Source organism: Sparus aurata, chromosome 1 (genome assembly GCF_900880675.1).
Source record: "Sparus aurata chromosome 1, fSpaAur1.1, whole genome shotgun sequence".
In the NCBI taxonomy this organism is placed as follows: Eukaryota; Metazoa; Chordata; class Actinopteri; order Spariformes; family Sparidae; genus Sparus; species Sparus aurata.
In genome coordinates this window covers 5,502,139-5,519,337 of record NC_044187.1, presented here as the reverse complement: position 1 = coordinate 5,519,337, position 17,199 = coordinate 5,502,139, and the positions used below count along the sequence as shown (strand labels likewise).

The 17,199-nt window shown below is 45.3% G+C and overlaps 1 protein-coding gene across 13 annotated transcripts in view; it reads left to right on the top strand.

The window, feature by feature from the left end:
* The window catches only part of LOC115587270 (CREB3 regulatory factor-like), a 40,507-nt gene that overhangs the window by 12,759 nt on the left and 10,549 nt on the right, over positions 1–17,199 (top strand). For 10 of the 13 annotated variants that reach the window (XM_030427021.1, XM_030427013.1, XM_030427081.1 and 7 more), the window contains 7 exons: positions 584–664; positions 784–848; positions 951–1,067; positions 1,861–2,656; positions 9,942–10,115; positions 11,307–11,496; positions 14,736–14,809. In XM_030427021.1, coding sequence (XP_030282881.1) covers positions 840–848; positions 951–1,067; positions 1,861–2,656; positions 9,942–10,115; positions 11,307–11,496; positions 14,736–14,809 — 1,360 coding nt within the window. In that variant the 5' untranslated portion in view covers positions 584–664; positions 784–839. The remainder of the gene's footprint in view (positions 1–583; positions 665–783; positions 849–950; positions 1,068–1,860; positions 2,657–9,941; positions 10,116–11,306; positions 11,497–14,735; positions 14,810–17,199) is intronic. The other 3 variants (XM_030427112.1, XM_030427102.1, XM_030427121.1) reach the window with 1 other exon arrangement.

The following is a 17,199-nucleotide window of genomic DNA, read 5'->3' as shown; positions in this document are numbered from 1 at the left end:
ACATTTCTGGAGGCAGCATGTTTTTGATTCATGTTGAATAAATAGATGTATTAATAGCAAGAAAAAAAAACTAGCCAGCAAATGTAAGAAACAAAAGTCAGGATGGAGACACAAAAAAAAAGAGCTGGAGCCTCATTAATGTTTAACTTCATAAACACAGAAACAACATCACAGTAAACAAATAAAAGACGGCGACGCTTCTCTGTTGAGAGGTTTACAAAGGTGCGTTCATCTGAGGAAGATTCTCAGGTTTGCTTTTTGAAATGACACATTTAAACCTGTGTTCTATCTTCTTCGCTGCCGTCGTCTCTTCTTATTGTGCCGACCCGACTAAACTGGATCCAGTGACAGCTGACTCGCTCGCGCTGCATCGTATCAGGAGAACAATATAAACTGTGAATGTCCACACTGTGCTCACTCTGCAGACTGTCCACACTCGCGTCGTCACACAGCTCTGCGGTTTGGCTCGATGTGTTTACTTTCACTGCTTTATTGCTATATAATTTGCAGCGTGACCTGCGTTGAACTCGTGTCTGATTTCCTCCCTCGCCGTCCCTCCTTTCCTTTTTCGTTCCCCCTGCAGGCTGGGAGGCTGAGAGCTGCAGGGCTGCGACATGTGAAAAGAGCTCGACCCCTTTGACCCGCTCAACTCTCGACCTTTAAGGTAAATCACATCCGCGCCTCCCTTTTCCTCTTCCTGCTCTTCTTTCCGTCTCCTCTCTCGTCTGCGTTTCATTTTTGATGTTCAGATCTGAACCCGGTTGTGTTTTTTTTTCCCCGCAGCAGAACTCAGTTGAACCGACGTTGTGACCGCGACCTGACACCCTCCCGCCTTGGGCATGCCTCAGGTAAAGTAGGAGCGCCGCACGAACGCTGCAGTCGTCGTCACTCCGTCACCTCTGAACGATTTCTCACTTTGTGTGTGTGTGTGTGTGTTTCCATTCTTTCAGCCGGGTATGAATGGGATGGAGCCTGCGTTTGGCGAGGCCTACGGGGGACACAGGGGTCTGCTGAGCCCCTACCCTCTGGCCATGTCGCCACAAGGGGGCAGGACCGAGTACGACCAGGTGAGACGACGCGCGGTGGAACTATGACAACATTATCTGGTGGGAGTTGTCCTCCGTGGAGACTTTCGTCTCCCAGTTAGACGCTAAATAGAGTTCAACATTCATTCATTTCGTTATTTCCACATGTGAGGATCAAAAAACGGGGTTTTAATATTGTCACGCTTGTTTTTCACGACCATCGATGCAATATTGAGTCTTTGTAACGTCAGACGTCGAATGTGACGGAGGGAAAACAGATTTTAATACCTTGAATAGATGCCAACTCGTGACGAAAAACCCAAAACAAAACAAGTCAATTAAGTATCAGGTTGTGATGTCACGTTTCAGGTCATTCCGTCGTCACCAGCCTGCTTTGGTAAAGTCGCACTGAGCCACACACACTTAGCGCTGTCTCAGAATATGTTAATGAACGTAGTCTAAAAATAAAAGGTTTTAGTTTTTCGTTTACACCTGTAACAATATACAGACACAACTGTTGCAGCACATCAGGTTTCAGACGGAGCCGTCTGTGACGACAATTGAATTATACGTTGCAAAAGATAATGATGATGATTCAAAGTAAACAGTTTTATACACCCTCTGTGATGAAGAAGCTCCCGGAGAGACTGAACTGCCGCCTGGAACGATGAGTTTAATTACAAAACAGCAGGCAGATATTTTAAACCTCACCTCCGTCTGTAATAATGTATATAATTGTGAGCGCCTGCTGACACTTGATACGGGAGCATCAGGCAGCACTTGAACGTCTGCATCTATTTTTTTTGTTCCTAATCAAATCTGCGTCCTCTTTTAGAGCGTGCTCCTCATGCTGGGCTCTCCAGCATCGCCAAGGAAACGGCCCTTTGAGTTGCTAAGCGACCTGGTGGACGACGGTGGCTTTGGCGAGGACCTCCACCCCGAGCGCTGGGATGTGTCCGCGCTGGACGAGATGGCTCGCTACACCAAGCTGGGCCTCGGGGTGGGTGGGGAGCTGCTGGCCTGCTCCGAGGAGGCCGTCCTGATGGGCCGATGGGGGAGGAGCCGGGAGGAGCAGGAGGAGGAAGAGGAGGAGGAGAGGCGGAGGAGGAACAGACACACGGCACCGCCCGTCACCCAGGAAGTCCAGGCCGCCGCCGCCGCAGGGAGGGAGGAGGGGCGTATCTCTGTTGCCACGACGACAGAGAGGGAGTTATGTGTTGCAGGAAGAGCAGCCGGGGGAGGACAGGATGGGGGGATGTCACGGGAGCGTACGGTGGAGGTGTATCAGGTGGCGCAGGAGGAGGAGGAGGAGGAGGAGGAGGTGGTGGCGGCGGCGGCGGCAGGTTTGGTCCTGGAGCACTGCAGCGAGGAGCACAACTACTCCCTGAGCCAGGGAGAGGAGCTCGGGCCGGGGCCCGGACACAACTCCCAGACAGAGGGGGGGCGGGTGGGGGAGACGCAGCAGGAGGCACGGGGCAGAGAGGAGAGCCAGGCGAACACTGAGCTAGACCCAGAGGACGAGGAGCAGGAGGAAGATGAGGAGGACGAAGAGGAGGAGGAGGACGGAGAGGAGGGAGCGGAGGAGACGGCGGCGGAGGCTGAACTCTCCAGCTCCTCAGAAACTGAATGTGGTGAGTTGTGCTTTAAAGTTTGTGTCTGTGCTGCGAGGACATCTCAGCTCATCACGGCGCTGCCAGCAGCCCGTCTGCCCACACGGAAACCATCTGAATCTGTCTCGGGTCCAGACAAGACCTCAGACTTGGTTGGCTGAGCAGAAGGCACATTAAATACCAAAGTTGCGGGTGTAATTCCCGGACAACATACCGCTTCAGTGGCTGCAGTTTGTACTGTTATGAAACCGTCTTTGAGGGATGAAGCCTCTTCATGTATTCAAAAACCATCTGTAACCTCCACGCTGCTCGGTCTGTGTCGGGGGAACGGGGGCTCGTAGTCCAACTTGTTAAATAGGGTATGAAAGTCAGAACACATTGTTAAATGACCGTTACAGTCCAACTGGATTTTATTTTTAAGCAGCTTCAAAGGCAACACAAACACGACTGCAGCGTTCAGCTGGTGTCTCATTACCAAAAAATATCTGTTTTCTCGCCTCATTATTTTCTTTACACCTCTCAGTCACAGAAGCTGGAGGTAGGTGCACCGCAGAGCGGAAACTACACCTGAGGAGTGAAAACCTGAAGCTATTCTCATAACTGATCGATCATTTGAATCATCGTCTGGTGAAAAAAGCTTGTTTGAGCTCCTTAAACGTGAGGATATGCTGCTTCAGGTCGCAGTAAGCTGATTATCCTGGAGGTTTGAACTGTGAGTCAGAATGAACAAGACGTTAAAGTCGTCAGCTTGGTTCACATGATTGGACTGTTTCAGTGTTTCATCTTTTTATAGATGGACAATTAATCAGTTAATTGATAATGAAACTAATCAAACACAGTGACCTCCCTACAAATTATATATTCACATGCTGCCAGAACACATTTTTTCATTAACACATATGGACGGAAAGTGAAATACGGATGATTGATATTAAACAAACATGGACTGATTAACTGACTTACAGTACTGACTGACAGAGAGACATTTGTTGGGCACATGTCTGACATTAAACACAGACGCTCACTACATGCAGAGACATTTTCATGGCCGTACTGCGTCTGTATCGTTGTGTGGGACTTTATTTATATCATCATAAGTGCTCATTACAGTCACATGGTTATAAATGTTAATATTTTGTGAAAACACTGATAGTCATCCGTATGATCGCGGTGCAATATCGAAATAATTATGGAGGAGATTTCCAAAAATATATATCTATATTAGGGCTGGGTATCACCAGGTACCTCACGATACGATACTATCACGATATTTTGCCCACGATAACGATAATATCACGATACAGCGATTCTGCGATAATCGATATATTGCAAGAAATTTCATCCACGATACATCCCGATATCTGTGTCACTGAAGAAATTCAGAATTTATTGACTGACTTCACAGGAATTACAAAACAATGTCAATAAATTTCACATGAATGACAGCCAAGTAAACAAAGAGTATATTGCACAGTGACTGCAACTATCATTAAATATCGATATGTGTGGGTTTGGAGCTGCTTAAACCAATTTTTACATTTTATTTGGTTGTATAACTATGTTTGAATAAAGATAAAGTTGTCCTCCGAAGAGGGGTGGTGGTGGGCCCAAAAAAATATATTTATTTATTTATTTACATTTTTAAATATTGATATTTGGCGCGAGTATATCGATAACGTACCTCAAGACGAAATATCGCGATATATCGTAGTATCGATATTTTGGCACACCCCTAATCTATATTTCATTTGATCAGAAATCAGGATCCGAAAATTGTCTGTTGAATCATAAAAACAAGGATGACGGTAATTCGGATTATCAAACTCAAAACATTTATATATAACAAGATATCACACGTTTCAAAATGTCTTCACAGCAACGATGCAAAACAGCAAAGAAACAAACGTTATTTAGATTTCTGTAGAAGAGTTATGAACCAGTTTGGACAGAGTGACAGTCAAGACATTGATTTTATTATTACTGTAATAATAATAATAATAATAAACAATTTATAAAACCAGATGGAATCGATTCACCAAAGCTGACAGACGTAAAAAAGATGTCTAGCTGCCGTTGAGGACTCGTCAATGTTTTTTTTTTTACTCTCTGAGAGTTGTTGATCTTCTACAACTGAATTTTTAGACTCAGTAAATCTAAAATGTTGCTGCGTTTAAGATGAACAAAAATGAATAAATCCTTCAGTATTTCTCCACCAGATTTTTACTCTCACCATTGTGCTCAGTGTTTTCTATAAATCTGGCTGTGACCCAGTGAATTGATTGAATGAATGGCTCCTTTTTTTAAATCGTGGATAATATTTAGAGATGTTGAATAAAGCCACAGTGATAGAAAATCATTTGATTGGTACATGCTTTTTGCACATTATTTATTTTTTCATACCAGTAAAATGTAGAAATCCTTGGAAAAAAGTCCTGGATCGACACACAGACACTTCTCGCTTGAACTTCTTTGTTGTGGGCTAATTCTTAAACGGACTAAAGTTACCAGTCTGTGAAGTCAGTTGTATTAATTCTTCTGTGGCTACAAACTTTTGAAAAACCTGCATTATAAAGTCAGAAAGATGGGAGCGTTGCCCGGCACGTATGGGTTTAATAAAACATGCTGTCCAGTTGCATTCAGGGAATTGAAGGATCCAGTGTTTTTGGTGCTTGAAGCTCACCCCATAATCAAAAATACATATTTGTCCTCCGGCCTGCAGAGCTGCTTCTCCTTCTTTGGTTTGAGCTGCAGTGTTTTGGAGATATCAGCCACAGCGATGTCTGCCCTCCCTCCATTACAAGGGAACTAGATGGACACGACGGCAATGTCTCTTCCAGAAATCGTGACCTGGTTTCTCAAGTATCACACAGATGTTGTTGTGAGCGGTTTCATGTAGGGATTTTCGAGACATAAACCCGGGATGTAAACATTGATGGCGTCCGTCTTCGCTGTAGCTTAAGCTCGCCTTGTTAGCTGAGTGAGTGAGTAAGCCTCTCGTCCATGAGCAGATGCTTTTGTGCGGTGAGACAGAAAGTAAAACTCCTCACAACAAAGTCTGTGGACTTTCTATTTCTGTTGGGTCTTTCAAATACATCTTTTCCGTGCCGTCTCATTCCATTGTTCTGGAGAGAAGGCTGCTGATACCTGCACGACTCAGCCGCTCATAAAGCAAACTATCTAAATGTGTTAACAGCTCTACAGGTCAGATGAGACACATGTATATTTGATGTTGTGGTGAACTGTCTCTTTAACCTACAGCGCTGTAAGTCAGGATATCTCAGCTCCTCTTTTGAGTCTTAAATAGAATAATAAATCGCCGGAGTCTCTGCTTGATTAGATTATATTCCAAGTTACTGTGTGAATCAGCAGACGGACATTAAACACGACTTCTTGTCAGAATTGATATAACATCCGTGCACATTAAAGCAGCGTTCGACTACATGAATGAGCTGAACTCTGATCTGTACATGAGTCTTGCTGCTTTGCTTGTTCGGTCAGAGAGCGTCAGCTGGAGGGCTTAAATGTCAGAGGTGACGTCACGTCCAGACCGCAGGACACAAATTATAAACACGCATATTGGATAACATACATGTAAACTGTCTTGACTTGAGATAAGCATCTCTTCCCAGGCTCTCCTGGCTCCGATTGTCCCCGCTTTAGATAAACAAATCTCAGGCGTCTTGTTGCAAGGTAATGGAGAGGTCGCTGGCTCGCTATCAAACAGCATCACGGCTCACATTTCCACTGTCGCAAGACAACCATTGTCACCCTCTATTGTTGTGGCAGCGCGTGAGCTATTCTCACCATTTAATCGTAAAAGGGGGGCTTTGTGGTGGATGGAAAAAGTATGTCGCAGAGAGATGTGTAGGTTCAGGAGATCAGAGTGGAGGTTTAGGAGCATAGCTGTGGAGCGAAAGATGGAGTTGAGGGGAGAGTGCAGACAATGGCGCTCGCTCTCTGCACACTGGACCAGACGCCATGATGTTACATAAGCCATCTGTGTGTGTGTGTGTGTGTGTGTGTGTGTGTGAGTGCCCCGGCGAGGACAGGACTTCATGGTTATTAACTTTCAGTCGTATTTTTAATCCGGCTACTCTTTCATTATTTGCTGTGTGTTTTTTTTGTGTTTTTTTGTGGGTTGGATTTGAAGAAGCGTCTCCTCTCTGCTGCTGCCGGTGGAGCTTTTTGCATGTTGTATTATTTATGATACCATTATTCACGGCTCCGTGCGCCCGAGGCTAATCTTGTGTGACGTCTGTGTGCTGGCTGTAGGTGTTTGCCTTCCGAAGCAGCACACATGTGTGCGGCTTCAGCTGGTGGGAGCTTTATCGTCAGGACATACAGCTCGTGGATTAGAGGCTCGTACCACGCAAACATAACATTAATACCTGTCAGTTATGATTAGGGTTCATCTGTCATATTAACTTGAGGTGCATTTCTCTTCGATTGAATATCTTACACATGGCTGTCAATGTTGTCCTCCTCCGTAATGATGGATGGGAATTAGCTTTCTTTATTATATATTAATAAAACAACCGACAGTATTGATTCTATATTTTGCATCACTGCTTCTTCCAAAATGACCCTGATGCAAGAGATATTGAATATTGGCAGATTCAGGCTAAAAACTATGGACATTAAAGCCGTTTCAGTCAGTGATTGCAGCAGGTGAAACTAAAAGTTGCACAGAGTCGGATGCTCTCTGAGGTAGAGGTTTGAAATGTGTTATCTCGGGTCAATCAGAGTTTAAAACAAACTCTTTGATGGTTAGCAGTTGGCTGACTTACATATATATGTACCGCTGCACACAGATCATTGTGATTAAACAAGAATAAACAGGAGATACGATCAGACCTGATAAGAGACATGGAGCGAAAAAGAGAAACTGACATTTGTAAACTTCCTAGAAAAGTCACAGGGTTCACTTTGTTTTTAAAAACACAGTGTTGGTATCCAACGGATGAGTTTCGATCATTTTGAAGATACAACGACTCCTTTTTCAAGCAGACAGATTCCAGTGAGTTCGGTGTTGATGAACACGGTTCTTAGACGGTAAATCCTCATGGTTTGGATCTCCTGCCACACCTTCTCAAATTCCTCCTCGCCTGGACGGATTAGGGAGGACTGCCACTCAAGTCCCAGAATACTTGGCCAAACAACCATGAAGTTTGTTGTTAGTGATCTCAGTCATTAGGGGGTAAATCTTAATGGTTTGGATCTCCTGCCACTTCTGCTAACTTTTCCTGACTGTGTGGCCAAATTAGCGAGGACTGCCAAAAAACACTTTCCTGCTAACCTGATATTGTAAAAAGCTAGATTTTCCTTGACGTTTGTTGTTGATGGTCACAATCATTAGAGGTTAAATGCTGACGGTTTGGATCTCCTGCCACTACTTCTAAAATTCCTGACCGTCTGGACAGATTAGGGAGGACTGCCACTCAAGCTTATGTTATAGAAAGCTAGACAACCATGAAGTTTGTTGGTAATGATCTCAGTCATTAGGGGGTCAATCTTAATGGTTTGGATCTCCTGCCACTTCTGCTAACCCTTCCTGACTGTGTGGCCAAATTAGCGAGGACTGCTATTTCAGTCCAAGAACACTTTCCTGCAAACCTGATATTGTGAAAAGCTAGATTTCTATGACGTTTGTTGTTGCCGAACACAGTCACACGAAGTTAAATCTTAATGGTTTGGATCTCCTGCCACTTCCAGTCACTCCGGCCCCTCTGACCAAATGACAGAGGACTGCTATCTAAGTCCAAGAACCCTATCCTACTCACCAGATACTATGAAATGCCAAATTTCTTTGACGTTTGTTGTTGATGGTCACAATCATTAGAGGTTAAATGCTGACGGTTTGGATCTCCTGCCACTACTTCTAAAATTCCTGACCGTCTGGACAGATTAGGGAGGACTGCCACTCAATCTTATGTTATAGAAAGCTAGACAACCATGAAGTTTGTTGGTAATGATCTCAGTCATTAGGGGGTCAGTCTTAATGGTTTGGATCTCCTGCCACTTCTGCTAACCCTTCCTTACTGTGTGGCCAAATGAGGACTGCTACTTCAGTCCAAGAACACTTTCCTGCAAACCTGATATTGTGAAAAGCTGGATTTCTATGACGTTTGTTGTTGCCGAACACAGTCACACGAAGTTAAATCTTAATGGTTTGGATCTCCTGCCACTTCCAGTCACTCCGGCCCCTCTGACCAAATGACAGAGGACTGCTATCTAAGTCCAAGAACCCTATCCTACTCACCAGATACTATGAAATGCCAAATTTCTTTGACGTTTGTTGTTGATGGTCACAATCATTAGAGGTTAAATGCTGACGGTTTGGATCTCCTGCCACTTCTTCTAAAATTCCTGACCGTCTGGACAGATTAGGGAGGACTGCCACTCAAGTCCAAGAATACTTGGCTTATGTTATCGAAAGCTAGACAACCATGAAGTTTGTTGGTAATGATCTCAGTCATTAGGGGGTCAATCTTAATGGTTTGGATCTACTGCCACTTCTGCTAACCCTTCCTTACTGTGTGGCCAAATTAGCGAGGACTGCTACTTCAGTCCAAGAACACTTTCCTGCAAACCTGATATTGTGAAAAGCTAGATTTCTATGACGTTTGTTGTTGCCGAACACAGTCATAAGAAGGTAAATCTTAATGGTTTGGATCTCCTGCCACTTCCAGTCACTCCTGACCCTCTGACCAAATGACAGAGGACTGCTACCTAAGTCCAAGAACCCTTTCCTACTCACCAGATACTATGAAATGCCAAATTTCTTTGACGTTTGTTGTTGATGGTCACAATCATTAGAGGGTGAATGCTGATGGTTTGGATCTCCTGCCACTTCTTCTCACCTTTCCTGACTGTGTTTCTAAACGAGGGAGGACTGCCGCTCCAGTCCCAGGACTCTTTGCTGCTCTCTGCTGTTTTGGTTTCCTCTGCTTTCATCCACAGATATCTTAAATCCGACTTCACTTTGTTGACCCACTTCTGCTGAGCATCTAAGAATAGAAAAGTTGTCTGCTTTTTATCCACAGAGTAATTTGTTCTTGTGAGAGCTGAGATTCGCGGGGCAGCTATCGACTTGTAATCTTGTTTTATAAATCTCTTCCTCGTGTCAGGTCGTTAAGGAGAGTTTTCCCCGTTTGTTCTTTGTTGTCTGAATTTATTCTCACATCATGAAATTACAGCCAGTCCACAACAAATGCTCCACTCTGTTACTTGGTGATTAGCAACACGACTGCAAAGCTTTTTACGAATTCTGAATTCTTTGTGCATGTGTCCATGTTTTTTTAATCAGAGGTGGAGGCCGAGCCAGCGAGGCAGCCGGGCGAGCGCCCAGCGAAGCGTCGCTGCTTCTGGGAGTACCGACGAGCTCGAGAGACAGCCACGAAGAAGAAACTGGGCGGAGACGTCCACTGGTCTTTGTCCTGGAGCTCCAGCACTCTGCCCAGCACACTGTACCGCAGAGAGGGTGAGAAACACCACTCGACTGACTCGTTCACTGTCCTCATACTGAAAGGATGACGGTCAGAATGCAGAATTCCTTTTGGCATCCAGATGAACTAATGAATCATAAAGATACTTGATGAATTAATTGTTAGTTGCAGCCGTCTTCATGCAGAGATGAAAGCGATACAGACCCTCTGATTTAAAGGCTTCTCACAGCAGGAGTCATTAAGATGAGAACTCACACTGCAGCTGAAAGTGTCCCATTTCTTTTCTCTCATGTGACACGAATCGGATCGGGACCCTCAGGCATGTGCCCTACATACAACTTTTATGTCAAAATCTAAATTTTTCAGCATTTCCCTGATAAGTGAATCTTACGTCAGCAGCAGCCCGTGTTCTTCAGAAGGATGCGACGCGACACAGCCCGTCACTGTAGTCCAGGATCACAAAACCACAAAGGACCACATTAAAGTGAACATATTTATATATTTCTGACTGCTTCTCATGTCACATCATCGGGATATTAAAAGCTAGGATGCCATTTTGCAAGCTGCTGCATCCAGATGTCTCCCTGCATTTCACGGTGACAGATCGACATTTAGACACGGATCTTAACTTGAACTTTAACACAAAGTGAACTGAACACAATGTATATTTGGACTCAGTTGGTCTAGGAAGGCAGTTTTTCCCACCTAATTAGCAGCAGTTCTTGATCCGGTTCTATTCAGAGTTATTTGAACGATGGTGTTTTCCTGCAAATCGTCCCGTGTTTCCACCATCAAGGACGGTGTCACACAACACATGTTCGGACTTCAGGTTGAACTTTCACCTCAGAACCAACCTTTAGGGGTCAGAACTTAATGGTTCAAAATGAAGTCTTGGGAAACAGTTTTGATAATCAATGAATCATTTCTCAAGCAGGTTCTTACTTCTTAGATGGTCTCTGGACTGTTTGATCACTTTGTGTCTCTGGGAAATTGTGATGAACATTTTCCCACAATTTTTTTACCTTTTACAGTCGAAAGAATTAATTGATTTATCGAGAAAATCAGCAGGTTTATCATTAATGAAAATGCTAATAAAGAAAGCTGTTCTTGGTGACAGAGCTGCGCTGCACACTTTGGATTTATGGCCAACACTAGACGGTTTATGAGTGTTGTATAGATTAGCCCGAAGAACAGGAACTGACTTCCCTTTATCTGTCTTCTTCCAGGCAAAAAAGGCCGGCGCAAAGCTCGCAAGACTGACGCCAGCGACCTGACACCAAACCCCCAGAAGCTCCATAACATCGGGGAGCAGCTACAGAAGCTGAACGCCGCCATCGACGGCATGGGTCCGGTCAACGACCTCCCCGCCGTGGCCCGAGCCCGGTCCCGTAAAGAGAAGAACAAGCTGGCCTCCAGGTACGAGACTCCACTTACTGCCCTCCTACATCCTCTGCACCAAGTCAGCGCCCGGGAGACCTTCGGTATCGATCGGTCCGGCGTGTGCAGGCATTTCTGAGAGGTTTTCAGTGTTTTGTAAATCGTTTGCAGAGAAAAAAAATAAATGAATAGAGGAGAATCCTGCAGGGCTCTCTGTGGTTCGGTATGTGCAATCTATAGCCTTGTCAAGAGGTTTTCAAAACATGTGGTGCATTTCAGTCGTTGACCTTCGTGTGCTGCTGCTGGAGGACGTGGAGGGAGAAGAATACGCTGAGAAAAATATCTAATCTAAGTGCAAGTTACGGCTCGGCTGATTTGGCTTGATGGAAAACGGTCTTGATTCCAGAGTGCACGTACTTTTAGTCTGAAGTGTCAGGAAGCATTTCAGCCCCTCGCCGGTGGAACAAAGTGTACCATCACACCGAACATGACCTTTTTAAAACCCGTCCTCCTACTATGGTTTAAAAATGTAGGCCACGAGGGTTTTTTTGAGCTGATTGTCCCTTCTTTTTTTTTTTTTAATGAGTTTACTTTGGACATGGAATAAATTAAGGGAAGATGGAGGGAAGCAGAGGAAAACAACAGAGGAGATGAGACGGAGGGAAGCAGGATGAAAAGGCTGAATAGGAGGAAATCAGGGCAGGATTGAGGAGTTAGATGTGGAGGGTCACAGAGAGTTCATCTGTGGAGAGACGGAGGAAGGGAGGAGGAGGAGACGGAGGAAAAAGACATTATCACAGGCGCTTTAAAGAGAAGAGGGATTCTGGGAATATCTTATTATTCTAAACATACAGTATATTAAACACAACACAAACACACCGTCAGAGAGGACAGAGTATGAACACTGAGGGTATGTAGCGGGCGAACAGTGCGCTACACTCATCCTGTAATGTGACTGAGTTCATGTTTTAATTTGATATGCAGGAATTTCCTCTGAAGAGACTCTTTTTGTAGTGTCATACTTGCGGCGGCCTCGGAACGGATCAGAGCCGGCCGTGGGTTTATCAGCGCCGCCTCCAGTCGCTCACATTCCTTCTGAAATCTGGTCAGAAGCCACCTGCCGGGGCGAACAGGAAGCTCAGAAGCTCGTCCAGAGACTCAAATAAAAGCAGAGTTTTGCGCTTTTAGCCTCTGACCCAGTGACCGGACTTGTAAGAGTGCAGCGTCATCCTGGAAAAATATGATTGTTTGCTTTTCCTGCCGGGAGTTATGTGAGGAGACTGATACCAGTTTAAGCTCTGTGTGTTCAGTGATGTTTAGCTTAGCTTCGCTCAAAGACGGGAAGCAGGCGGGAAGCGGTGACGCAGCTCCAACTGCCGACTCTGTTTACGTCTGAGTCCGTGTTGTGATTCTGGAGTATTTGAGTTTGACCTGCCGTCTGATCTGCTCCTGATTCTGGTCGCTCGTTCTCAATCTCAATCTCTGTCTCTGGATCTAGAGGAAGATTCTTGGCACTTACGTAACTTTAATTCTAGCCTCTCTGTGTTGAACCATTTATTCTGGAGAGCTTCTCATTGGCCCCCCTTTGTATGTCGCTTTCGGACGAAGCCGTCTCCAAAATACACAAATATGAATGTGTAACAGAATTAGAAAACAATGTGTTGCAGTTGAATGCGTCCAACAACAGATCGACCTCGTGTTTCCCCGAGTTCTCAGTTTTTTTCCTGCACTTTGACCAAAAAAACAGGTTTATTCTGGGATGTTTCTGTGGCGGGCTCGCGGTCGTCACTATATGACATGTAAACAAGACGGTTTTGGAGACGTTGTTTTTCCTCTTGTGATGGAGGCTCAGTTTCCCCCCTGCAGTCTAGTCTTTGTGCTAAGCTAGGCTAATAGAAGCAGCAAAATATTAAACCAAGATCCAAATCTGGGCACAACTTCTGTGAACTCTGACGTCCTGATAAATGTGATTCGGTGCTGTTGAGTCCAAAAATCTCTATATTAGCGTTGTTACACTGTATTAGCGATGTCGACTCCTAAACTGGCTAACGCTTGGAATCTTGGATGCGAACACTAATTTGGGAAAACTGCTTTTAAAAACATATTTTACAGCTAAAATACATTAAAATTGCACCGTTAATTTAAAAGCACTCTGCCGTTGTCGTTGGTCATATTTCGGCCTCGTTATTGAGGATTTAAGTTTTTCTTGACATCAATAAAAGTAATTCCTTCCTTGTTTTCAGTTCAGTCATGAGGTGTCACCAAACTTTCAGCTCCACTGATTTAAGAGTCCGTGTGCCGTCCTGCTGCTGTAAACTCTCGTTAAGACGACCGATCTTAATGTTGTCGCGCTCCTTTTAAAGTTAATGAATCAAACCGTTTGTTGGTTGCCAGGTTTGTTCTCAAAAAACAGGTAGAACCCCAGATTTGGAATACGCAGCTCCAAGTTATCTTGGAGACGAACCCACAGCTGCCATTTTTCCATCCAAGCACCAGAAGCTTTTAATTTGGAGAATATGTTTTTCCGACCTTCAGGCAGCCACTGGATTTTTCTTTTCAGTCAGGACGCCACTTGAATCCGTTTCCAGCTGGAGGTGAACCGTCTCCACGAGCAGCTTTTCTTCCTTTCGGGCTGTTTGTTGATTTTGAACTTTGAGCAGGAACTCTTTGACTTGACTTTGTGTTCGGGGGCTTGTGGGAAGGTAAAGCTCTGTGGTTCATATTGGAACATCCTCTGCACTTTTATCAGTCCCATCCCTGAAATTATGATTGGGAGCAGCTAAATTGTTATGTGGTCGTCTGCATCCCCCACAAACCAGCAGGGACTGTGGTACAAACTGAAGGGTAAAACGTGGCTGAGAGGCAAAATGCGACATTTCAGCATGCAGAGAGACGCCGCCGGCCTGCGTGTGCTTTGTTTTCTAAAAGTTTCATTCAGCTGACTCACAGCTGCAAGAAATATAAGAAATTCAGTGCAGGCTTGCCAGAGAATAGTCCCCCGAGACGCATTAATATTTAATGTGCATTGATCGATTCATTCCTCGCTGCCATTTTTCAACCCCCCAAATAATCTGAAACCAAAAGCGTCCGTTTCACTTCAGAGCCGCGGTGTCAGATGGTTGCTGGAGGAGTGGAGGGATGAGGGGAGGTACATCTCCCTCTCATCGCCCACCAGCTGCTCTCAGCGCAAAAACCGCTAACGGGGGGTCGCGTGGAGAAAACGACAGAGTTTCTGGTTCTAGAGGCTGACAACGCTCTCTCTTCCCGTCTGTTTTCAGGGCCTGCCGGCTGAAGAAGAAGGCCCAGCACGAAGCCAACAAGATCAAGCTGTGGGGGCTGAACCAGGAGTACGGTCAGTACTGACGTCACCATGAACATGTTGCTGCTATTATTGCTTAATTCATTACAAGTTGGTGTTTTTCTTGACGGTGGTGAGGTTTATGATTCACAGTCACTACCCTGAAGGGAAATAAGGTTAGCTAATGTATCTCATGATATTATGTTATGTCTCAAATCTCATCAAGGCTCAACAATAATGGCTTCCTCTGTCGGGCGAGTAAATACATAATAAAAAATACATAAATACATCTTTTCTTTTCTTTCTCCAGTCGATTCTCATCTCTGTTGAGAGTCGCACACGTGCAGCTCCGATCAGACGCTCGATAGAAAACGCTTCAGTTATCCTGGAAACTGGAGTTTAGTCGGATGGTGTTCGGGGTTGTTGGTTTAACGCCGCCGATGTAACTCGATGTGTCGCGTCCAGCCGCTGATTATCAGACTGCGTGTTGCTGATGCAGATCGTCTCTCTGCTGGTTCAGTCCGAGTGTTTGATTAGCGAAATGAAAATGTGATGGAGCTGTTTGTCTCTCCTCCATCTTTCTACTTGTTCTTTCTGATGGAGTTCCACCACCATTTTCCTCACACGCGCCCCGATGCTTCATATAACCTGATGAATATTTGATGTTTGCTGTGTGACACAGCATTTCTGCTCCCTGTCCCTCGAGGTTTTTGTCATATTTCATGTACGCAGTGGCGTGCACAGACTTTTTCAAGGGCATGGGCGAAAAGAAGGGCACTTCAGCGCGCGTTTTGGTTCCCAGGAGGGCAGTTTAGCGCGTGTTTTGGCTCCCTAGAAGGCACTTTAGCACGTGTTTTGGCTCCCTAGAAGGCACTTTAGCGCGTGTTTTGGCTCCCTAGAAGGCACTTTAGCATGCGTTTTGGCTCCCAGGAGGACACTTTAGCGCGTGTTTTGGCTCCCAGGAGGGCACTTTAGCACGCGTTTTGGCTCCCAAGAGGGCACTTTAGCACACATTTTGGCTCCCAAGAGGTCACTTTAGCACACATTTTGGCTCCCAAGAGGTCACTTTAGCACGCGTTTTGGTTCCCAAGAGGGCACTTTAGCATGCATTTTGTCTCCCAAGAGGGCACTTTAGCACACATTTTGGCTCCCAAGAGGTCACTTTAGCACACATTTTGGCTCCCAAGAGGTCACTTTAGCACGCGTTTTGGCTCCCAAGAGGGCACTTTAGCATGCATTTTGTCTCCCAAGAGGTCACTTTAGCACGCGTTTTGGCTCCCAAGAGGGCACTTTAGCACACATTTTGTCTCCCAAGAGGGCACTTTAGCACACATTTTGGCTCCCAAGAGGTCACTTTAGCATGCGTTTTGGCTCCCAGGAGGGCACTATAGCATGCGTTTTGTCTCCCAAGAGGTCACTTTAGCATGCGTTTTGGTTCCCAAGAGGGCACTTTAGCATGCATTTTGTCTCCCAAGAGGTCACTTTAGCATGCGTTTTGGCTCCCAAGAGGGCACTTTAGCATGCATTTTGTCTCCCAAGAGGTCACTTTAGCAAGCGTTTTGTCTCTCAAGAGGTCACTTTAGCACGCGTTTTTGCTCCCAAGAGGTCACTTTAGCACGCGTTTTGGCTCCCAAGAGGGCACTTTAGCACACGTTTTGGCTCCCAAGAGGGCACTTTAGCACACATGTTGGCTCCCAGGAGGGCACTTTAGCATGCATTTTGTCTCTCAAGAGGTCACTTTAGCACGCATTTTGGCTCCCAGGAGGGCACCTTAACGCGCGTTTTGGCTCCAAAGAGGGCACTTTAGCACACGGTTTGGCTCCCAGGAGGGCACTTTAGCGCATGTTTTTCAACAATTGGCTACAAGGGGGGCCGTCCCCCATGCCTCCCCACCCTTCCGACGACAGAAATGCTGCTCTTTGTTTCAGATTGAAAGAAACGATCGGGCTCTGTATGAGGACAGAACCCAGTTTCTTCTCACTGGGTGAATTTGTCTTAGTTTTACAATCACGGGACTTAATCCTTTACTATACCATGACAACATGAGGCAACAAACCCAACCAGCCTTCATTATCAGGCTGCAGAATCACAGTAGGAGTGTAAATCAGATCGTATCCCGATGATTGTGACATCCGGGCGGACACGCTAATTTTTCAGCATGAACGTGCGTTTAATTTCCAGATCTCCGCGTTCGTCGTGCTCCAACATCGCTCAGTCAGCGCTGAGTTTAAAAGACAGATGGATGTAAAAGATATTTTATTGTTCTGTCTTTTCTGCTGCGTCGAAAGTGACACACCAGAAGAAACCCAGACAGACTCAGCTACTGTTTATCCTTTTAAAACACCTGCGTATACTCGAGAATTTCAATGTAAAAGTGACTTAATCATCCTTAAAGTTTATGTCCAACATGTCGCTGTTTTAATGAGTTCTTCGGTGAAGGAAAC